This window comes from Amphibalanus amphitrite, unplaced genomic scaffold (assembly GCF_019059575.1).
Source record: "Amphibalanus amphitrite isolate SeventyFive unplaced genomic scaffold, NRLGWU_Aamphi_draft 000109F_arrow, whole genome shotgun sequence".
Classification (NCBI taxonomy): domain Eukaryota; kingdom Metazoa; phylum Arthropoda; class Thecostraca; order Balanomorpha; family Balanidae; genus Amphibalanus; species Amphibalanus amphitrite.
The window spans coordinates 431334-455285 of NW_024881604.1; the positions used below are offsets into that span (position 1 = coordinate 431334).

The following is a 23952-nucleotide window of genomic DNA, read 5'->3' on the forward strand; positions in this document are numbered from 1 at the left end:
AACAGATTTTTGCCAATAACTCGCGATTGGAAAGAGATAGAACGCTGGGGATGGTCTCATTGTGTTTGTCTTGTTGAGACGCATCGACTGATATGCAACATGACCTTTTCCGGTCAGGTCATGACCTTGACCTGAGGTCAAATTTTCAAGTTGACCTTTCAAGGTCAAATTATAGTTCATTCGACGCGCCTCGGCGAGAGGAACACGATTCTGGCAATAGAAATGTCGTGGTTTTTTGTAGTCGAAAGTTATTGTCGAAAAACACTTCGTAAAAAGAGCTATATTCAGAGTGTTTGCCCTCTGGAGGCTAAACCGTTGACCTGAGGTCAATTTTGATGAAAACTTTATCAAAAGAAGAGTTACAAAGCTATCGATTGCTTTTCCATGCGTTTTTTCTAGCTTCCATAGTTCCTGAGATAACGGCATGTTTTCTGAAAAATATAATGACCATTGGCAAATTTTGACCTTTGATGACCTTTGGTGACACCAATATTGCTCTAAGCTCTCCCAGCGCTATGGGAGAAAGGGCCGGTTTGGCCAAAATAGGTATTTGAAGAAACGGAATTTGAATTGTAGGTGGGGCGGTGGGGAACTTTATCGTGTGCCAATTTCATGACCCTTAGATCAATATCTATAAGTTCGAATGAGGTTAAATGTGATCAAATTTGCTATAGTGACTATTTTGCGTTTGCTCTAAGAGTTACCGGCCAATTTTCCTATTTCTTCCTTTATACGACATTTTTAGTATGTTATAAGAATCTCTAGTTAATCTAACCATAAATTTGGCAGTTAGTGGCCTGCTAAGAGTAAAATGTCGCCGGCAGAGGCGGAGATCGGCCGACGCGGGAAACGTTTCAATCATAATATTGTGTTTGCACCCTAATAGGTAATTCAATTTTTTTACCAGTCGATTTTCGTATTTATTTGACCATAAGATTGCCTGTACATTTTTAAGTATTCACACGAGATTTGACGGGAATCGATCATAATCAGCTGTAGGAAGCGCAGTGCAGAGATGGAACCGTTCCGCGCCGGCACAGTCTACCATTCAGGCGGCGAGCAATGGCCTGCGCCGGCCGCGCCGCTCCGGCAGGATGTTTGACTTAGACCACGTAGCGTAAAACAAAGACCACCATTAGACTCCCCGTGACGAGCTGCATCGAATCGATACCCATTTTATGCAAAAATATCAAGTTCGAAATTTAACCAAACTTGACCTGACCTTGACCTAACGACTGACGTTCACCAGAACATAACCTAAACTGGCCCCAAAGGCTGCCTGGCCCACATAATCGCATTTGTTATGTAAAATGGACCATAAAACATGCATCAAATGACGCTTCGTGTTGTGACCCCCAGTGACCTGGCCTCTGTGACCTGACCTGGTATTAGTGACCTGAAATAGCAAAATATGTGTTTGACAAACTATTCCCCATCGATGATTTTCAATAACATGCCTTTTTACTTGATTTTACAACGCATTTCTTGAAATGCCTGGAAACGGTGAAAATTCGACCTTTGGTCTGACCTGTGACGTAATCGGAAAGACCAAGGTCAATGAAATTGGCTCACAAGGTAGTTCCCTGTTGAGGCTATCCAACGCCTTTCGAATTTTGAAAATCGGCCGGTAACTTTCCGAGATCTAAGGGGGGCCGACCCCCTCCCCCTCCCCACGGGTGGTAGGGCCCGCCGATAGGCCTACGGGACGCGGGTTAAAGGGACACTCCCACCTTAACATTAGTTTTGAGTTGAGATAGCCAAATTGGTGGCCATGGCCTGCAAATACCGGTTTGGGCACTCACAACATCGACAAATGCTTTAATTCGGAGATATGGAATTTCAAACTTGCAGTTTTCGGATTCTAAGGGGCTAGTGCATTGGTATGCCCCCTTAGAATTTGTGACGTCAGCGGAGATCTAACGATTTTTAAATCTTTTACTAAAACGTTTGGTAGCACGCGGTGGTATATGCCGCTTTGCGCGCAACAAATGCCGCACTTTCAAATAAAGTCGCTAGGAACAGCGGAGATCCCAAAAAGTAAACAAAAGTAAAAGTCTAATATCTTGAAAACCGGTGAATATTTTTCGATGAAATTTGGTAGATATTCGTTTTCGCTCTTTCTGAACCGAGCGACATCACTTTCGTACCAATTCATTAACTTTTTTGAAGGTGGGAGGGTCCCTTTAAAGGGACACTCCCACCTTAACATTAGTTTTGAGTTGAGATAGCCAAATTGGTGGCCATGGCCTGAAAATACCGGTTTGGGCATTCACAACATCGAAAAATGCTTTAATTCGGAGATATGGAATTTCAAACTTGCAGTTTTCGGATTCTAAGGGGCTAATGCATTGGTATGCCCCCTTAGAATTTGTGACGTCAGCGGAGATCTAACGATTTTTAAATCTTAGACTAAAACGTTTGGCAGCACGCGGTGGTATATGCTGCTTTGCGCGCAACAAATGCCGCACTTTCAAATAAAGTCGCTAGAAACAGCGGAGATCCCAAAAAGTAAACAAAAGTAAAAGTCTAATATCTTGAAAACCGGTGAATATTTTTCGATGAAATTTGGTAGATATTCATTTTTGCTCTTTCTGAACCGAGCGACATCACTTTCATGCCAATTCATTAACTTTTTTGATGGTGGGAGGGTCCCTTTAAAAGCTTGCAGGTTTCGGAGCGTTGAACCCCGTACGCTAGCATTAGGTAGTTATATGACCGCTGGAGTGACCACCATCAACCATCAGCTGTCCCCTGTCTCTATACCTACGGCCTACCCATTACGTAATAGCCGTTTTCACGACGGGCTATCCGGCGAATGCACCTAATTTGACGAAATCTGCACCTAATCTCTTTTACAGCAAATATCTTCATTTTATGAATTCATTTCAGTGTTTTAATCGATGATACTCTCTGATAATATGACAGCAGGCATATAAACAATTAGCGCAACCCTAGCTCATAGCTACTAAGAGATACGCTTAACCTAATTTGACCAAATCTGCACCTAATCTGCACCAAATGTGTACCAGATGGCCGTCGTGAAAATGGCTAATACATACCTACACCATATGGACACCTGGGACAGTCTTTCTTGAGGTGAGTTCACGCTTTACATTATTCGGAGTGAACCAACCAGCGGTAGGCCCTACTGGTAAGAACTATATCCACAGACTTCTGTGGATACCTATAGAGAAGTCTGTGGATGATCAGTGACTATAACAATATAACAACCGCTTGTGAAATCATCATGAAGCCTCCAATGTAGAAGCCAGTAGACATGTAGCATGCATATGATCGTAAATTATAGGCACATGTGTATCAGTTCGTTGCAAATTTATTCGTGCCTATGGCATGGATGCTTTAGCATCATCAGGAAGTCCCTTGAGTGCCAGTTTCAGCATATAGAGACATATGGCACTCCCTTGTTAAGCGATGCACCAATACCGCAACGCAGCAAATGGCATCGGTAGGTATGTTATACGTGTAATTGGTCGAAAAAAGCAATGTCCCACGAGGGCGCATATGAATCTCATTGCTTACGAGTAGAATATTCCGCCAGCACTGCGCCTACATAATAACACACTTTGCCACAGCCTTTGTGGCCAACGACACTAGAGTAGGCATCAGTGCGTTCAATACAGATGTAAAAAAGTTGGCAACGGCTGCATTCTGCGACTCCTCTTGGATGCCACGGTCGAAGAGCTGGTCCACGCGCTGCGCGCCGCCGTGGGCTGGGCCGCGGTTGGCACTGAACAGTCGGCGAGCCTCCTCCTCGGCGGCGCGCTGTTGGGAGGCGAAGTCCCCCTCGGACAGCGGACCTCCCCTCAGGCAGTCGTCCATGATGTCGCGGTACTGCTGGCGCGCCTGGTTCATGGCCTGCCGGTCGGTCTCTGCGCCAGCCTGGCCGCTGCGGCGCTGCTCGAGGAACAGCTCGGCCTCCTCGAAGCTGTTCTCCAGCTGCGTCTTTAGCTGGTTGCGGTAGGAGGCCACCAGTTGGCGGCGGATGCAGTCCACAGTGCGAGCGTCAAACCGGCACAGCAGGTCGTCGCGGCTGCGGGCGTGTCGCTCCTGCAGCTCGTTCCCGTCCAGTTCTCCCGCCGCGCCACTCAGCAGGTCGCTCAGCATCTGACGGTGCTGATCGCGAGCGTCCATCAGTGCCTTGTTGCAGCAGAGGTTGTCGCGCGCATCGGTCAGATCGTTCTTCGTCTTGTTGGCATGGAAAAACTGGTGCCGCCATGATTCAACGGCGTCAAACATCTGCTGCTTGAATTGGGCCCCTTGGCTACCAAGCATTTTCTTTTTCTGCTCGAACTCTGCGACGACCCTTTGCAGCGCGGTCTCGTGATGGCGTTGCAGCTCCTCCTCAGGAACGCCGGGGGAGCTGGTGTCAGCGTCGCACACCTGACGCATCTGCTCGGCGTACAGAATGCTGGCCTGGTCCACGCAGGTCCGGTGCTGCGCCTCTGACATGGTGTTTACCAGGCTGCGCGGCTCAGGCAGCTCGCCGCTGGCCATCACGCCGTACAGCGTCACAAAGTGCGTGACGAGGTCGGCCGCGGTTAGCGTCTCGCCTCCCGACTTCTTTACCAGCAAGTGTTCCGGCCTGAAGAGCAGTCGCGCCAGCCTCTCTACGTACAGGAGAAACTCGTCGTCGATATCCCGGGGACAGCCGGTGAACTCCGAGCTAGTGGCCACCATCTTGCCCGGGTGTGGAAGCAGATAGCAGTCGATGTCCGAGAAGCACCGGCGCACGTGCTGGCGCATTTGTCGCAGCTCCTCGTGCGTGCCCGGCGGGCTGTCCAGCACTTCGCGCAGCACTTTTTGACCTCCCACGGTGCCGTACGGCGCTTCGGAGGGTGATTGCCAGTCGCGCACCAGGAACAGCAGTCGCTGGAAGGCGGTGCCGTGGCCCTCGGCGGCAGTCAGACTGCCGAACTCAGAGAACAGCTGCAGGTGCTGCAGATCGCTGGTGCCTATATCTCTCGACACGTTATAGATCTGCACCGAGCTCATGAGGGCGCTGAGCGCGAACACAGTGGCGTTCTCAGCCACCGCCGTGCGGTCGTCGAAGGCGCCCTGCGTGTCCATCAGCACCACGGCCACCTGCTCGCCGGAGGGGAGCCGGACGAGCGTCGGCCGCGACCACATGTGGATGCCGACGGTGTGCCGTTGGCGGCCGCTGCGCCACGCGAAGCCCGTGAGCGGCTCGTCCGGCGCTCCCGTCCAGTCGGCCGCGCCGCCGCGCTCCAGGTACCGCAGTAGCAGGCTGAGCAGGAACGACTTGCCCTTGCGGAAGGCGCCGGCCACGGCCACCACCACCACGGGCAGGTGGCGCACGTCGTCCTGCAGCAGGACGGAGCGCAGCGCGGCCTCGTCCAGCTCCAGGCGACCCTCCGCGGACGGTACCAGGATGGGCACGGCGCGTCCGCCGGCCCCGGCCGCCTCTCCCGCTGTCGGCTGAAACAGGTCGGGCGGGTCAACAACGGTCGGACCTCGGCTGCAGCAGCCATTTTATCTTTTTTAACAACAAATTTACATATATTTACTTTTTGTTCAATAACCAATATGGCCTATGACCATAATAGGTTGTATCATAGTCGTTTTTACGACGACCATCTGTAGGTATATACACATTTGGTGTAGATAAGGTGCAGATTTGGTGTAGATTTGGAAATAAATCCATGGTATGAAGATATTTGTTGTAAAAGAGATTTGGTGCAGATTTCGTCAAATAAGACGCATTCGCCAGATGCCTAGTTAAAACGGGCAATAGGCATGACCTGCGAGCAGAATATGTGCTGTGGATGGCTGTGGTTATAAATGCAATAACTGCACAATTGAATATTTCGGAAGGCGCATTACGAACCATCTGATTTAAAAAGGACGTCATCCGGTTTTGGCTGGCCCGACTACAGTGTATTTAATTATACCTAAGCAACTCCTTACAATCTTGAGAAGCATATAATTCACCTTTATTTACCTTTATCAACCGAGGTCAAGATCATAGGTCGCCTATTACCTTCAACTCGGGTTTTTAATGTGCTTCTTCCTCTTGATGAGAAGAACATACTGGTGAGTGGTGGGCGAATTTTTTTCCTTCAAATCGGACCATAAACACAGATTCTACAGGGTAGGTATAGGTACGCAGTGTTTTGACCTCTCAAGGTCAAACGGTTTGACCTAGGAAAAAAAGGTCACCATTTTCGAACTCAGCTGCCATGGGCTATCTGTACCAATACCAATTTTGCGCGAAATTATTACGCGAATTTGAACCCGAATATTTTCGTTTAAAGTGACTTTGACCTTGACCTATGACCTTGACCTCGGAGTTTTTTTAAATATTCTTCTTCCTCTCGATGAGACGAACACACTAGTGGGCGAATTTTTTCAAATCGGACCATAAACAAAGATTCTACAGGGTACGCAGTGTTTTGACCTTTCAAGGTCAAACGGTTTGACCTAGGAAAAAAGATCACCATTTTCGAACTCAGCTGCCATGGGCTATCTTTATACCAATTTTGAGCGAAATCATTACTCGAATTTGAATCCAAATATTTGCGTTTAAAGTGACCTTGACCCTGACCTATGACCTTGAACTCGGATTTTTAAAAGGTGCTACTGCTTCTTGATGAGACGAAGACAGTGGTGGCCGAAATTTTCCAATATCTCCAAAAATAAAGATTTTATAGGGTACGGCGACTTTTAAAGTGACCTTGACCTAGACCTATGACCTTGACCTCGTTTTTTTTTTAATGAGCTACTTCCTCTTGATGAGACAAACCCCCAGCAGTCCCTTTAAACTCGGTCCCTTCAGCTTGGGTTAGGGTTACATCGATGGTTTGGCGAGGTTAAAGTTGGCGTCCCACTGTCTCAGTGTTGTTTGCTGACTGTTAGCTGTCCCGGCGAGGGCTTAGTTCAAGTCCAGAGATGACCGTCTCGATAAGTTGAGTTACTGTCCTTCCTTTTTAGAGCGGTGCCCGTCTGTGTTTATTTATCTAACCCACCACCCTCTATAATCGCTTTCTTATCAAGTCACCATAGAAAAAAGGTTTCGACGTCTAATAAACTAGCATAAACCACCGTTTACCCTCGACGAACACACACTGATTTGCTCAATTCTCAAAGGTCCACAAAGACCTGTTATTCACTCAACGTACATACCAATGTATTGGTCTTAATGCATACGAACATACCTGAGGAAGCATGATGGTCGCTATGCGCCGCTGAGGTATCCCGATGGAGCGTGCCGGCGTCGGTCCGACGACGGACCCGCGGGACGACTGGAGTCGAGAGCAGCCTGACGGCACGGCCCCTCGTCTCTACAAGCGGGCGCTATCTGAGTCGTCCGCGGCCCCGCTGAGTTGATGCAAACGTCCCGGGTGACTCAGACCACCGCTAGATAGCGGCTGGGGCCGGGGACAGCCGGGACATCCCGGCGGGCCCGCTACGGGGGGGGGGGGGGGTACGGGACCCCTGCCAGCTCACCGGGACTCACTGCTTCACTCGGTTTCAGTTTTGTTTGTTGATAAGACGGCTGCCAAGAGTCAAGCGCCCACTGGCCACCGCACTCTCCTAGCAACATCAATCGTTCGCCACCTATCGCGACAACAGGGTAAGTATCAACTGACCCACCCACTCCACTCCACACCACTTATCGCACTCAATCATCTTTGACTGTTAAATGAACAGAAGTGCAGTATAAAACATTCCGGTACGCTATACGTGCGACCAAGCTACGATCCAATGTCACGAGCCGACGATGACGATAGTAACATATATAAACATACAGTTATATGTTTGCAGAAGCTGGCGGCGAGAAGTCTGTTGGCAGCGTCAGCGTTCTCGAAAGCTGGGCCAGTTTCAATTCCCGGGACTCGGGCCAGTCCCGTATAATTATCTATAGTTCTGGGGAGTCGGGACATCCCCGTCATCCCCAGCCCTGCAGTGTAGGTAACTGTCCCGTATTTCTGGAGCCACTTCTGGTTCCCGTTTACAGTCCTTGGGACAGTCTCGACTCTCATGCAGATGCAGTCCTCGGGAGGCTCGGCCCCTGTGGCTTTTGGTTCAGTCCCGAAGTCTCGGGATGATTTTGTAGTCCTCGGCGTCGGCGGCTGGAGCGGCATCTCATCAGCGGGCCGTGCTGAATGTTGAACGTCTAACACGATAGGCTCGATAGTCCAATGTGAGGGGAAGGGCAGTGTCAATGTCCAATGTCAGTGCATGCCTGCGTTGACAAAACAAGCAAACCACAGATATAGGGTTTGGTGTGCCTTTAGAGGTCGCTTTCACATACACACTACACAGTATGCAAGTAGGTACATAAGGTGAAGAATAGATATTCAGCAATGTTTAATTTGGTCCTTTTTGTGGTATCAAAATCCAGTTTTTAGTGATTGTTCATCCTCGCCGCCTGTTCATGGCCTAACAGTTATCGCAACGTCTCCAGAAAAAAAGCATTGTACTTACCTACTACCTACCGTACCTACACAAGACTCTTTTTAAATATGGAATTGTTGTACCGGGACATGGTAAATATTCAGAAACGAATTATTCGACACCAGTAATATGTATATGATCGGTAGCTTTCGAGGGCTGCTGCCTCCTTCACCAGCCTGCTTTTTAAATGCATTAGAACACAAGACGATACGTTTCAAACATGTCTACCAAAGTGTTCAGAAAAGCGACAAACACAGACAAGTACCTTCACTTTGAGTCACACCACAGCACACAACACAAAGCATCAGTCCCACAGACACTTTTCACACGGGCATCACGGCTCACAACAACACCTGAAGACGAGGAACGCGAGACAGGGAAAATAGAACGGGCACTAGAGAAGAACAACTACCCCAAGCGATTGGTGCGACGTATTCAGAGGCGGGTAAAGAATAAAGAACGGCTTAGGATGGGGGAGGGGGAGGGTTCCGGACGGACAGCTAGGGGAGCGGAAGATGACAACCGGGCTTATGTAAGTATCCCTTACATCCAGGGGGTGACTGAACAGGTAACGCGCGTCCTTCGACCCTCGCGAAGGTCAGCACGAGACCTGCAGCCAACCTTAGTGCTAGACTCGTCAAACCTAAGGACAGGTTGGGGGTGAAGGAGAAGGCTGGGCTGGTCTATCAGTATAAGTGTCAGTGCGGAAAAATTTATGTAGGAGAAACCGGGAGAAAGCTAAGGACGAGGGAATCGGAACACAAACGAGCTATAGCAAACGGAAACCGGGATCACTCAGGGATATCTAAACATATGCTAGAGACAGGGCACTCTATCAAATGGGACGAAGTTAAAATTTTGGATTATGAAACGAACTGGGGTAAACGAAAGGTGAAGGAGGGTTTTTACATTTCCAGGGTAGAAAGACACAATAGCATTAACATCTTACCCGGGTGGGAGGTGCCTGATATGTACCGGGCACTACGTGTGTAAGGCGCTTTTCGATGAGGCTGAGTGAGCTGTCAAAAATAGGTACACTTGCTTTTGGATTGTTGAAAATTGTTTTGTTGTATAGGCGTGTGGCTATCAGCCAGCGAATTTATGCAAGCTTGTGCGCCTACGAGTATGTAACGATTACGATCCTATAACGATTACCATCGATTAATGTGTCATGACCCCGATTGTGCGAACTCGATTGTTACGACCACGGATCACGATTAATTTCGAATGTTTTATTACGGATATTACGGACGATGGCGACTTAATTATGTGTTATTATTTGTTATCATGTATCAAACTGTTGTGCATCTATGCTTGAGACGTACCGTTACAACTTTTCCTCGTGGCGGTTTCCTTTTTGGTAGACATGTTTGAAACGTATTGTCTTGTGTTCTAATGCATTTAAAAAGCAGGCTGATGGAGGCAGCAGCCCCCGAAAGCTACCGATCATATACATATTACTGGTGTCGAATAATTCGTTTCTGAATAACTACACAAGACTCGTTTAAACCTCAGATACTGCAACTTCACGATCCCTTACACTAAGGTACCTACACAACACACTCATTCCAAGCCGTTCAAAGCGCACACATGACATGTACTATTACGAAGACGAACAGTCATATTCGTTCTCGGAATCTCGGTATAATGGTGAATGACGCGAAAACAACAGCTTTCATAGTCCCTATGCTGATGGTGATAATGCTGATGATTATTGGATGTAACTGCGGCTAGCTTAGTTGCCGGAGCGTTTGAATAAAGTCTTCAGCTGCTGGACAGACTCGCGGCGAATCTGAGGCAGGAACGCCAGCGCGAAGACGGAATCCAGCATGAAATTTAGCGCCTCGTAGTTATTTGCGACGGCTCGGAAGATCTGCAACGAAGATATGAAAATATATCAATGCGTGCAATATGCGTATGCGTCGAACTTTTTACGTGGTACTATGTACCCTTTTATGCACGATGGACTTTGACGTGTGCTTCAGGCTGATGGATTATGGCCTTAGATCAAATCTGAGGACACAGATAGTGAAAGTTCTGACCAGCTCCGTGGTGGGATCTCAGTCAGCTTTTATTTGAGCTGATTTGTTTCGATTTAGGCACTAGGTATTTACCTTTTTACGGAAACGCTGTCATAAGCTATCGAATGTAATCTCTATGTGTCAAGCTAAGGAAGTATGACACCATACATCACGAAACACAGAAGAATTATGTAGTTATAATTAATGATAAATCAGTTAATTAATAATAAATTAAAGTTATAATTAGTTATAATAATATAGTTATTATGTAGTTATAGTAAGTTACGGTGATCTCACCTTTTTTCGACCTAGCTCAACGAAAATGGACGATACCCATTTACAAATAAGGGAACTTTTAATCATTGATACCTAATCCTATTACCTTTTTGTATGTGCGCACGGCACATATTAACTGATTTGCTTATTACTTTTTTGGCATTTGGTTAAAACCCTATAAGATTGTTCGTTAGGATTGAATTAAATACCCACTGTTCGATTTTAATTCGGGGTAGGTATAGAGATGAGCAATTTAGGTTTACGAGGTAGTTGCCGTGGACCATCGCCGCGGCAAGTATGAATTTAGACCCGATTGTGCAGTGCTCGTGTCTTTTGCGGGTGACATACCTGGACGCTGTCGTTTCTCTGGTCGTACACGTATTGAGCGATGAAGAGGGCCATCTGAAGACAGTTGGCGACGAGGTAGGACAGGCCCATGGCGCAGAGAAGCAATTCCAGCCGGTGGCCGGCCTCCTGCCGCTTCCGTCGCCGCTGCTGCTGCGGCGACGCTCCCTCCAGGCAGCTGTCACTGACCACCGACAGCCGAGGCTGCTGCGGCTGCTGCTGTTGCTGCTGTTGCGGTATCCCTTCCTGGCAGCCGTCACTGACCACCGAAAGTCTCGGCTGCTGCTGCTGCTGCTGTGTCGTCCCCTCCTGGCAAGAGTCGCTGATTATCGACAGCCGCGGCTGCTGCTGTGGATCTCCCCCCGGACAGCCTTCACTGGCCGCCGACTGCCCCGGTGCTGCGGCCGGCCGGCCCGGCTCGTCAGACGCGGGGCGCGGCGTGGCGCTGATGCGCCTCTCCCGGCGTCTGATGGCAGCGATGATGTAGCCGTTGCAGTAGAGCAGGAGTCCGGTGGGCGTCCAGCGCGCCAGCAGCTGCAGCGCCCACTGGTAGGCGGTCCACGCGTGGCCCAGCTGCGCCCTGCCGCCGCTCAGCGCCACCTCAAAGAACTGGCGGCCGCCGGGGCAGTGGCGCACCACCCGGTACCCCAGCACCAGCGGCGCGTGCATGGCCAGCGCCACGAGCAGCGTGGCGGCGACGCGCAGCAGGAGGCGCCGGCGCCGGCGGCGGGCCGGCCGGCGCCGCGGCGCGCACACCGCCAGGTAGCGGTCCAGCGTCATCCACAGCTGGACGCCCATGCTGAACACGATCAGCGAGTTGACCAGCGGCAGAAAGGCGACGCGCCAAACGGCCGACAGGTGCGAGCGCACCAGGAACGAGCGGTCGCCGCAGAGCACCGTGGGCAGAGCCGAGTCGGCCAGCATGGAGGCGCCGCTCAAGGCCAGCACGGCGCAGTCGGACACCATCAGGCAGCGCAGATACGTGTACACGTCGGCCGCCTGGAAGCAGGCGCGCCGCAGCGTCACCAGCAGCGCCAGGCTGCACGCGATCCCGGCCGCCGAGATGGTCGGGTAGCAGTACCGGTAGCTGATCACGTTGATCCGGACCTGTGTGTCCATCGAGGTCCACGAGCAGTTCTCGGACGGGCTGCACGAATCCGTCAGCAGCGTCATATCGGAACTGCGGGGAGAGGTGGCTCCGGTGACATCGGTCGGCCGGGCCCGTCGCGGTGCGGTGAGCGAGGCGCGACTGCAGCTGGTTCGGCTGTGGTCGCCGCTGGTCTGGGCTGTCCGGGCCGATATTTTGGCGCCGGTGGTATGTACGCAGCCCGGTCCGGGTCAGATAGCGACCCGGCTGCGTCGCGCGCCCCGATTGGCGACCGACGGCACAACAGGTGTGAAGAGACAACATTGCAGGCCGGGGGCGACATCGGCAGACATGCGACGAGCGTCCGCGGCAGGCCGCAGGCCCGGCCGTCCAAAACAGCACCGGTTGGCTCGGTGCTCCCAACGTATAACTCACTGCACACTGCATTGGACATCATGTCTCAAGATTGCTTTTCTCGGCTGTTTCGAATCTGAACTGATGAGACGTTACCCCTGATGAAGTTTTCGCAAGTGAACGTTTCTCCTCAACATACTCGGTATAGTTGTACCTATATGTCTGTACTTATGCCTCATCGCATTGGCCTCCGTCACCATGTAACACATCTGCTGTGTTTAAACATCCATAAGACAGAAACAAGTGTGGCATTGCTTAGTCGGTTGGTTCGCTGGTCGTTTCGCTGCTTTGGATAACACACAGCCTTGCTGTCTAGTGGCTATCAACTGCAAGAGGCGGGAAAGGCGTTCGTGCCTCTGCCCTCTGAACGTCCGCGGCTATCGGCCAACATCCGGCCCCCCTCGCCTCACATCACTGCGCTGGCTCACATTCGTCCGGTCCACAGCCGTCCACCGCAGGCCGCATAGCTGTCCATCCGTCCATCCGGTCGAGGCAGGGGGGGGGGGGAGAGGCGTATCTTGTAACTCCCGCAAACATCCGCTCGGACCCAGACCGAGCAGTGAGCACGCTACACATACAGCAAGGTGTAGAACTTGGTGAGGAAATTCCGGTCAGACTTAGTTTATTTGCCTGTGTCAAAAGATGCATAGATTAGCTTACCGATAAATGGTGCGACATGCAAGGCACTACTAAATTGATCTTGTGCAAAATCGGAGGATCATGCCGTTCAAAGTGTCTCTTTAGTGCACGGACAATGCTGTTCGACTATATGTTCAATTGCTCAAGGAACCGCCCGCGACTCTTTCTTGAAGGTCATGCCCTTGTCCTTCATGGTCGTGAACAAGCATTGCATCAGCAAGTGTCCCTTTTATCTGCTCGCTCACCGGGCAGGGTTCGACAAGAGGCCGGGACATCACAGGCTCCCCTTTGAGCACCGAGCAGTCGACTCTCAATGAGCGACTGAGAGCGGTCTGGTGACGCCCGGTCGGTGCGGAACAATGTCACGTCTCATGAGGTACCGCATACCGCCGAGGTCTCGGCAGCCGGCGCGGCGGCCGACCCTGACCGAACTGACACGGTCCCGGGGCCTCCTGTAGCTGAGTACATACCTCTGTGGCGCGGTGGTCGGGGGAGTCCGTGGCCTCTGACAGCCTAGGTTATGCACAGGTTGACGCTACTTACCGAAGTTACCCTTCCACCGTCAATCACACCGGGGGGCAGTGAAGCAGCGGGCCTTGCTGGCACCACACTGGTCATGCTCGACACCAGTAATTTGGGAGCGGACGCGCAAATTCGTTGACAATATGGGCAAACATTGATGAGATATCGGGGGGCGGTGGCCAAACATGGCTCGATACCAAGCCCGATACCGGCGAATACCGGTACACCCGCGTCGGCGACGGACCGGTCAGCCCGGGCCGGGTCAGTTTTGACATTTTATCACACTGAACTAAATGGGCAGCCTGATCGCAAAAATAGATTATCGGAGAAGATCATTCTTCAGGTACGTACCTAAAGGTATTTTAGGTGCAATAATCACTTGTGATGTTAATAGAAATAAAATGATAGGTAGGCATAATTGCAATAAGAATGAATAGGTAAGTATATTTGCAGTAAGAATGAATAATAAACTTTTTGCTAATAACTAAAAGAATCCGAAATGAATACCTACATTAAAAATGAAATTAAAGAATATGAAAATAATAGAAACAGCAGAATGATGTTATCCTAATCGTAAATGTTGTCGTTGCATAGGTAGGTATACCGGGTGGCCCAGAAAAAACGTTCCGAACTTTGGAGGCCTATGTATCAAATTCGAGTGCAAATAACGAGACAAAATTTTCAGCAAGTTTGCGTCATTTCTTTGCGCATTGGTATGCTAAATTATAACACTATACCATCATTTTCAAGCTGGCAATCTTGAGTTGAATTAAGCAAGACGTTTTTGCTTTTTTTGCCGATGTCAAACGATAGTGATGATTGGGTTAGACGCCCCATGTTATAAAAAAGAATAGAAAAATAGAGCATGTGAATGAAACCAACACGTATGTTCTTATTTTAAATATTTGTGTCTCACTTATGTGCCAAATATTCAAATACTGAGCCAAAATGGTGCTCATGGATGCCATTCGTTTTAACACCAAATCATGATTCGTGGCACGGTGCATGGATTACTGCTGATTACCCTCCTTTCAGTAGATCAAACAGTAAATCGACCGGATAAGGAAAACAAACTAAAACAGACTAGTTCCTGTGCCAGAAGACCACATAACATTTTATGAAAAACAACATTGCCAGCAGATGACAAAAAAGAAAACTGGTTGAAAAGCTACCTTTTCCCAGGAATATCAGCCAGGAAAGCATTTGAGCCACAAGATGGTTAGAAAACTGGAAACTTCTTCCGAAGCCACTGGCACAGAGCCATCGTGGTTGCCTGATGGAATGTGTCATCCTGAGACCCGAACCATCAATGAGACTAGCTGCTAGTAGCAGCCATGGCTCTAGGCCGTGGGCCGAGGGGTGAAAGTGACCTGTTCACTCACATTTTTGAGTAAACATCGGAGCAAAAAAGTAATTTTTACATGGCATGCTTGAAACACGAACCGTTTAAAAAGTAATTTACCGAACACCATGAAAATCACACCATTTACTGAAAATGTGTGCCGCATTGACTATTCGAAGTTTCAATGTTGTATCTTTATCGCTTTCTGAGAAATATTCATTTAAAGTTGGGAACGTTTTTTCTGGGCCACCCGGTATTTGATTGTAACAATGCTATTTACATACGTTCTGCTTGAAGACGTTATGCGTAGTCATCTTTCAATATTTGACATGAAAATGAAACGTAGGTAAGTTTATTTTTAAAAAAATGTATTATTATCAATACTCAATGCTCTCAAAACCGACACAGTCATTTCAGTTCAGCACCATTGCTTGAGCAGAGTGCAAATATACAAAGCAGTCAAAACACGTATTCAAATTCAACACGTTGTCATGGATCCTAACACATAGTTACTTAATGATATTCAAAATATTTCATATGTCTCGTTCAGTACCTATTGTCCGAATCTGATATCCCAACGCATGCACATATCTTATCAGGATTTAACCCGCGCCCCGTAGGGGGGGGGGGGCCGAAACGGCCCCCCCTGTCCTTTTCGGTCGATATCTCCTAAACGGCTGGAGATATCGCCACCAAACTTTCAGGACCCCTCCGGGCATCAATTTTACACATTGTGACCAAAAATTTTTCCAGAGGCTATGATAGGTTGGCCACAAATGACGTCAGAGTGACGTCATGTTCTGTCATTTTCGACCGAAAAAAGACCTTCGCGAGAAGACATGTCAGGACTACAGCTTTGAAGATACAGAAAAATGATCAGACATAAAAGGTGTAGAATTGACAGGGCTACAAAACTGCTATCTCGAATGTTTGAAATTTTTGAGTTTTGACCCCCAAAAATTAAAAAAGCCTTTTTTTTTTATATTCGCCAAAAATCCAAAAAGTTTTTTGAGTTTCGAAAAAACCGGAATATATGTGATAGTGCCTACCGTCTTCTATCTACATACCAAATTTCAACTCGATACCTCGTTTTTTGGCCAAGTTATAGCGAAAAAACTGTTCAAAAATGATGACGTCAAATTTTCAAACTCAATTTTTGGCAATTCTAGAACTCGTAGAGCAAAACGAAGACCACCATTAGACTTCCCGTGACGAGCTGCATCGAATCGATACCCATTTTATGCAAAAATATCAACTTTGAAATTTGACCTAATTTGACCTGACCTTGACCTGACCTTCACAAAAACGTGACCTAGGCTGGCCCCAAAGGCTGCCTAACCCACATAATCGCATTTGTCATGTAAAATGGACCATAAAACATGTATCACACGACACATTCATATTGTGACCCCCGGTGACCTGACCTCGCTGTGACCTGACCTGGTATCAGTGACCTCAGATAGCAAAGTATGTGTTTGACGAACAATGTACCATCGATGGTTTTCAATAAATTACCAATTTACTCGCTTTCACAGCACATTTCTTGAATTGCCTGTGAACGGTGAAAATATGACCTTTGACCTGACCTGTGACGTCATCGGTTTGACCTAGGTCAATGAAATTTGGTCACAAGGTAGTTCCCGGGTGGGACTATCGAACGCCGTTTGAATTTTGAAAATCGGCCGGTAACTTTCCGAGATCTTAGGGGGGGGCCGAAACGCCCCCCCCCCCCCCCTACGGGTGGTAGGGTCCGCCGGTAGCCCTACGGGGCGCGGGTTAAAAGATTTCTCTAAACGGTTGATAGGCACACTAGTGATTCGTCAAGCTTCTAAGATCTTAAAATAACGCATGAAAAAGCGCGTCATCTTCAACAAACTACAAGAATAGCCAAAGAATAGCAATAGCAAATCTACATACAACCCTTCTAAATCCTACGTTCTCATTTGACAGTAAGAAAAGAGAAGTTCTAAAACAAACAACTCGAGTCGATGTGGAATGAAAGTTTACCTCAAAAAGTTTCATATCCGCTTTCGCTCACCTGCGGGGGATATCTGGCACTGTCTTATTGCGCCCTCGACAATCAGGCCAGCCTAGGGGCTCTCGGAACAAACGAGGCTCAGCATACTTCCCCTCCAATTCGACGGACATCCAAGGTAGCCCACCAAGTCAATCGGGACTTACATATTTAGCACATTCACACCACCTCACACGGAATTCCAGGGCTGTCCCATCACCTAAAACGGGACGCCGGGCCAATCCAGCAGCTCAGACGGCCACGACTGTCCCAGTAGCTCAGACGGGGCTCTCTTCTGGTTCTGTGCGCTGGTCCGCAGGACTCTCAGCTGTACCCTGTCCCCGAGTACTCTGCTCCGTGCCCTCGCCCCCAGTGCCCTCCTCCGTGCCCTCGCCCCCGGCACTCTCCTCTGCACGCTGCTCTACAGAGCTCTCCTCTGCACGCTGCTCCAGCAGGGGCGTCAGTGCGGCGGCGCCCTCAGCTGTGACCGGGGCGGCCGCCGGCGTCTGGGGCGCGGCCGCGGCAGACGGCGGCAGGGAGGCCATCAGCGCGCTGAGCAGACTGTTAGAGCGCAACGAGGCGCCCATCGAGTGGATGCCGCGTACCTCGCCGAGGTGCGGCGCCGGGGCGCCGGCCTCTGCCCCCGCCCCGTCCGCGTGGGGGCCACCGACCGCCAACATCGAACTCATGTTCATCATCAGGTTCATGGTCATCTTAGAGTGCTCAGGCACAAAGACGGCGTCACGTTGCAGGATGCCGGCGTCGACCAAAGCCTGCCGGATGTCCTCAGCCTCCTTGGCGATCAGCTTGGAGGTCTGTCGCAGGCCGGCCACCACCTCCTTGGACTTGAGCGCCTTCTGTAGGAAGTTGAGCACGAGCACCCAGTAGCCGAGGCCGATCAGCACCCAGAGCATAACAAACACCTTGTAGACGGTGGTCCAGGCGTCGTCGTTCGCGATCGCTGCGGGCGGGGTACGTGAAAGCGTCTACACAGATAATAAATCGACGCACGAACTTATGCAGATGTTAACTCGCATGGCAAACCCGTATGACATACGAGCCATATCATGCCATGTGAACCAGGTATACCAAGAACCAGGCCAAGTACCTATGTACGTCGTCCACTCCAGAAGTTTTGAGACTGCCCTCGTAAAAGCCATATTAACAGTGCTAGATTCTTGTCGCTTTCATGTGTCCTTACCACAGTTGTCGTAAACGTACTTGCATAATTTTGTTTTTGTACGTTGCAAGAGACGGCTAGGGCATCACCCTGAACACTGCAAGTCGCAAGCGACTTGTCACAGCGGCCAGTGCACAGCATGGTCAGGCTGTTAATGTGAGGACAACTTTGAGGGTCGCTAGGCAATACAATTTGGTGATTAGCTTGATAAAATACCCCAGAAACATTTAAAATTGACTCTCCAGTGACTTGGGACGAAAACTGGATGTATTTTTACCGATCCAGACACCAATAGACAAAGTGTTCAATGGAAGCACACTGACTCCCCCAGACCCAAGAAAACCAGGCAGAGCAGGTCCACTGTGAAGCTCATAATAATCCTGTATTTTGACAAAAAGGCATTATATTCATTAGCTGGGTCCCGTGCACGGCCAGATGATTAACAAGGAATGCTTCATAAAAGTTCTAGGGGAGTTGAGAAAGGGAATTCGCCGCAAGAGATCCGAACTCATCAAATTTGGCCCGGGGCACCTGCACCAGGTCAACGCACCCACCCACAAGACCATCAAGGTGACGAGCTAACTAACACAGATGGGCATCAAAACTGTCCCTCATCCTCCCAACAGTCCAGATCTGGCCATCTGTGGCTTCTGGATGTTCCCCAGACTGAGCGAGAAGTTCAGGGGACGCCGCTTGGAGGATGTGGAGGAGATGGATGAGGCTGTGACAGAGGCCCTGGACACCTCCACTTTGAATTACTAGCAGCGGGCCTTCAGGAAGTGACCGGAGCGCTACAGCAAGTGTATTGAGCTCGGGAGGTCTCATTTCGAGAGTCACTGAAGTTTCATGCTGTTCTGAAACAGCAAACTGTCTCTACTGAAAAAGTATCAAAACTTCTGGAGTGCACCACGTATATTCGGTTGAGTGAAATCATGCACCAGTAGTTCAATGACAATTAACACATCAAAGTAAGTCTCATTTAAAATTGAGAGTGCGAAAACCTAGTCGATGTTTCTACATAACGCGATGACACTCGACAATATTGACGTCACAATTTGCCCAACCTCATGTCCTAGTAATCTTGATTGACACAATTGGAACTAATCGGTGTCATCCATGTGATCCAATAACGGTTAGGGACCTTCGAAAGCGCAGTCACAGCTGCCGATACCATGGATGAGAAATATGTTCTACTCGTATGAATAGGAATAGGACACTCGAGTTAAATCTATCCGACCGAGTACCGACCTGCGGTGTAGTCTCCGAATCCGATGGTGGAGAGTGTGATGAAGGCGTAGTAGACGGACTCGCGGTAGTTCCAGCCCTCGAGCCAGGTGAACACCACGGCCGGGGCGAACACAAACAGCAGGAAGCCGACCAGCAGGTACAGAGCCGTGAAACCGGCCAGACTCCATCTGAGGGGCACAGTACATGTATTAGACAGCGGCACCAGCAGCCCGTGTGAAGTGACAACTGACGACGCTGAAAGATTTCTAGCAGACATGTGCATGGATCCGAAAAAATGGATCTGGGATCTGATCTCACGGATCCTGATCTCGGATCCGACGGGATCATAGATCTAGCTCTGTAATTTGTCGAGAGATCCGTATGGATCACAGATCCGAGTCTCATTTCTTGCTTGAGATCCAGTGAGATCATAGATCCTCACTTATTTCAACACATAAATCTAACAACACATAAATAGCACATAAATCCTCAAAAAACACTTGTTTCAGCTCACAAACGTTCTGTTTTAGTGATTTTATGTGATCGCACGTCATAACCCATAGTTTTATGGCACACATTAGCATAGAAACCCTTTAAAACATGGTTTCAAATGTGGTGCATGGTGGGATCCACTCAGATCACAGATCCATGTTCTTAATTTATCGTCAGATCATATGAGATCATAGATCAGAGATGAATTTTTAGCGCCGGATCCGGTGGGATCATAGATCCCAACCTGTAGTTTACTTTGAGATCCACTGAGATCATAGATCCATCACTCGGATCCATGCACATGTCTGATTTCTAGTATTGAATAAAAACAGACGTTACCGAGTTCCATTAGTCTCCATATAATCTAAAAAATCGTAAATGGGGATCAGATAAGGGTGCACGCACGATCCGTGGAGCTGTGATTTGGCGGTGGTCACTCCGGTTCTGCTGTTCGCTCTGCCCTCTCGTGCTCGTTTGGCCAAGGCTCCTCTCGGAAGGTGGCAGCACCGCACCATGCGAACAGTTTCACGCGAGCACCGGACTGGTGGACGTCGCTCCGATTTTCGAATCCGACGACATGTAGCCCCAGCAAACTGTGATAGTCCCTAGTCTAACCAGCTAGCACTGTCTGTCCAGCCACCCGCGACTCGGTTTGGACTCACCTGGATTCGCCCCATCTCTTCTGCCACTTGGAGTCGTAGAAGTTGAGCAGGTTTCCGGCGAAGAAGTCCGAGAGGCCGGCCAGCAGCAGGCCGCTGATTGGGATGCCCAGCAGAGAGTAGAAGATGCAGAAAATCTGGCCACCCGCCGACGACGGCGAGATGTGACCGTAGCCTGGCCGGCGGAACGGAGATCGGGTAAGATAGGGGCGAGGGATGAACGAACCGACTGCAGAAACAGAGAGACAGGCGAGGTAAATGGTTAGATGTTACAACACCCTGAATGAACGAAATATAAACTGTATCCCTTATCCGATAAAAACTACCTCGGCGTGACCAAACGTCTTAAAAAAAAAAAAAATCTTGTTGCAACCCTTTTTGAAGGTGAAATGATTTTACTTCAAGTTTTAGTGCATAAACTTACCATCAAACTTCGCGAATTATATACGAATTAAATTATCCGAGTTTCACCATTCACTCATTCCCAACAAAGTATAGGCATGTGTTTTTGCAATGTGCGTTTCATTCGAACCATATTGTGAGCATTTGGTGCGAGTTCCGCAAAAACGCACACCCTGTTATATACCTAAGCTCTTTTTAAGGACTTAAAGGGACCCTCCCACCTTAACATTAGTTTTGAGTTGAGATAGCCAAGTTTGCGGCCAGGCTCAGAAACCACCATTTATCCTGGTCGCAACCCCCGCAGCTTTATGGTGTTCAAGAAATTTCTTCCCTTTACTTGCAGGGTGGGACCAGCGTGGTCCCTATCTCTTAACCATTACGGGGATCTGATGACGTCATCAGGCTTTCGAACGTCCGTTAAATGTTTGATTAAAACGTTTTGTAGCACGCGGTGGTATATGCTGCTTTGCGCGCAACAAATGCCGCACTTTCAAATAAAGTCGCTAGGAACAGCGGAGATCCCAAAAAGTAAACAAGAGTAAAAGTCTAATATCTTGAAAACCGGTGAATATTTTTCGATGAAATTTGGTAGATATTCGTTTTTGCTCTTTCTGAACCGAGCGACATCACTTTCATGCCAATTCATTAACTTTTTTGAAGGTGGGAGGGTCCCTTTAAAGGGACCCTCCCACCTTCAAAAAAGTTTATGAATTGGCATGAAAGTGATGTCGCTCGGTTCAGAAAGAGCGAAAACGAATATCTACCAAATTTCACCGAAAAATATTCACCGGTTTTCAAGATATTAGACTTTTACTTTTGTTTACTTTTTTGGGATCTCCGCTGTTTCTAGCGACCTTATTTTAGAAGTGCGGCGTTTGCGGCAGATGTTGCGCGCAAATAGCATATACCACCGCGTGCTACAAAACGTTTTAGTCAAACATTTAAAAATCGTTAGAAATTTGCGCTTACGTCACACATTCAGAGGGGTATTCCTAAGCATTAGCCCCTCTGAATCAAAATGCTGCAATTTTGAAATTCAATATTTCCGATTTAAGGCATTTCTCGATGTCGTGAGTGCCGAAACCGGTAATTGTGAGCCAGGGACCCCATTTTGGCTATCTCAACTCAAATCTAATGTTAAGGTGGGAGGGTCCCTTTAACGTTTGGTTAATTAACGTTTGGGAACGGGAAACATACTTAGGTATATTCTGTCATCTCTCAGAATGTATTTTATTACTGTATAAAATCGAGTGAGGGAAAGTTGGTAATAAAATAACCTTAATAATGCAATGAATAACAAATAGCAATAGCATTCGATAGCATTTTGTCGAAAATTTGCAGTGGAGGAACGTACAGTAAGGCAGGACTGTGATGTGTTGCACTGGTTCTAGATTGTTTCCATAAGTTATTTGTTTATCTTTGTTCTGAATGGCGGACTGATATCAGGTTTGTGCCAAATATGATCTAATAGGCCCTTAGCGCTATGTTTACAACGTATTAATATAAACAAGGAGCCTTGCAAGCTGCAACGAGCCGTATCTGGCATGTAAGAAAAATAGACGTGCTGAGCTGCTAGCTGGCCAGCATTGTTGTTCAATACATAAAACTCGTGCGATCATCGGATTCATATAGTCTCAACTCTTAGCATTCGCAAGTTCGTGCGCAAGAGTCAGCCCGCATTTTTTGGCGAGAAGAAAAGGCGCTATGGGAACACCACAGATGCGCACTGTTCATAGTGCTCATGCATCATTTTTTACTTTGATAGTTTTCCGAAATACCTGCTTGATAAAGGTCGTCACAGCGTTGTAAACGATTATGATAATTCACTGAATGTCTGGCAACGTTTGGTACTGGCGGTCAGTATACCTACCTACAGATGCACACCCACATGGTTAGGTGCCCTCAGTTAGGGCTACTTTATAGCCTTCCTGTAAAAATGAAGCCGAAAGCTCCCGCAACGCATCTGCCATTTTTTGCTGTGTGGAAATAAAAAGACCCAGAATATCTCACCAACAGAAAACTGTCCGATAACGCCGCCGTCAAACGATGCAGTATAATAGCGATTTGAGAAATGTTTAAAGCTTCTATAAATATGACGATAAATGAATAAATAATAAGAGCCTTTGCGTGTCAAATGGGTAAGTGTGTGTCAACTTGGCGGCCTCTAGCTCTAGCTCCGTAACCGTACAGTTGACTGCAAAATGATTTTCCACTTTTCACAGGCAATCAGCTATGAGTGTTAGGTAGGCTGTGCCGCATCACACGGGCTGAATGACGCAGCTAACTATGTGAATCAGCGATCACCAAGGATACGCTTAATTGCATATTGCATAAAAAGGCAGACAACTTAGCGTTCCAGCCAACTGACTGCTTTTGAGGATTGGGACATTATTCTGCGGTATACGAGACGAACATGAACCGAACCCAAACCGAGCACGAGCCGTGCCAAACCCAGCACGGTCCCGGGTCCGTAACGAGTAACGACGGCGACGCGTGCTCTCCGCGCCGTTCGGCAGCCGCTGATGCGTGCTTCTATTGAACACCTGACCAGACTGTGCTCCATAGCACGGTGCCAGGCGGGCCCGGTGCCGTAAGGTTCACGACTACCTGTGGTTTCTCTGTCTCATGACGCTGGAAATGCAACCCTGGGCTTGGTGAGGCAGATCTAAGCGACGAGTGAGAGGTGATATCATTTTCGCTCCATCCGATTCATTTTCTTACCGATAGTCGTGATGACGGTCATGCAGAAAAAGAAGGCGTCAATGAAGCTCCAGTTGACTTCGACCAGCTCGACCGTGGTGAGCAGCGCGCCGGGTCCGCAGCGCTCTGTGGCCGTCTCCAGCGAGCTGACATTGCCCTCCGCCGCCGCGTCCAGCAGTGACTCTGGGGAGCGCGA

At 48.8% G+C, this 23952-nt stretch overlaps 3 protein-coding genes across 3 annotated transcripts in view; all 3 read right to left on the reverse strand.

Annotated features, from left to right (window-relative positions):
- Positions 1 to 3316: 3316 nt before the first annotated feature.
- Positions 3317 to 7786, reverse strand: LOC122380925 (atlastin-like). The gene is made up of 2 exons (XM_043364560.1): positions 7194 to 7786; positions 3317 to 5457 (listed from the first exon to the last, which is right to left on the reverse strand). Exons 1-2 carry the CDS (start codon positions 7203 to 7205, stop codon positions 3568 to 3570), a joined length of 1902 nt encoding a protein of 633 aa, XP_043220495.1. The 5' UTR covers positions 7206 to 7786; the 3' UTR covers positions 3317 to 3567.
- A 2156-nt stretch (positions 7787 to 9942) lies between these two features.
- Positions 9943 to 12251, reverse strand: LOC122380872. The gene is made up of 2 exons (XM_043364402.1): positions 11082 to 12251; positions 9943 to 10309 (listed from the first exon to the last, which is right to left on the reverse strand). Exons 1-2 carry the CDS (start codon positions 12249 to 12251, stop codon positions 10172 to 10174), a joined length of 1308 nt encoding a protein of 435 aa, XP_043220337.1. The 3' UTR covers positions 9943 to 10171.
- Positions 12252 to 15438: 3187 nt separating this feature from the next.
- Positions 15439 to 23952, reverse strand: part of LOC122380926 — a 34111-nt gene continuing 25597 nt past the window's right edge. Inside the window, exons 3-7 of the mRNA XM_043364561.1 lie at positions 23778 to 23939; positions 20658 to 20829; positions 19525 to 19691; positions 16863 to 18057; positions 15439 to 15688 (exon numbers count right to left, since the gene is read on the reverse strand). Coding sequence (XP_043220496.1) covers positions 17375 to 18057; positions 19525 to 19691; positions 20658 to 20829; positions 23778 to 23939 — 1184 coding nt within the window. The 3' untranslated portion in view covers positions 15439 to 15688; positions 16863 to 17374. The remainder of the gene's footprint in view (positions 15689 to 16862; positions 18058 to 19524; positions 19692 to 20657; positions 20830 to 23777; positions 23940 to 23952) is intronic.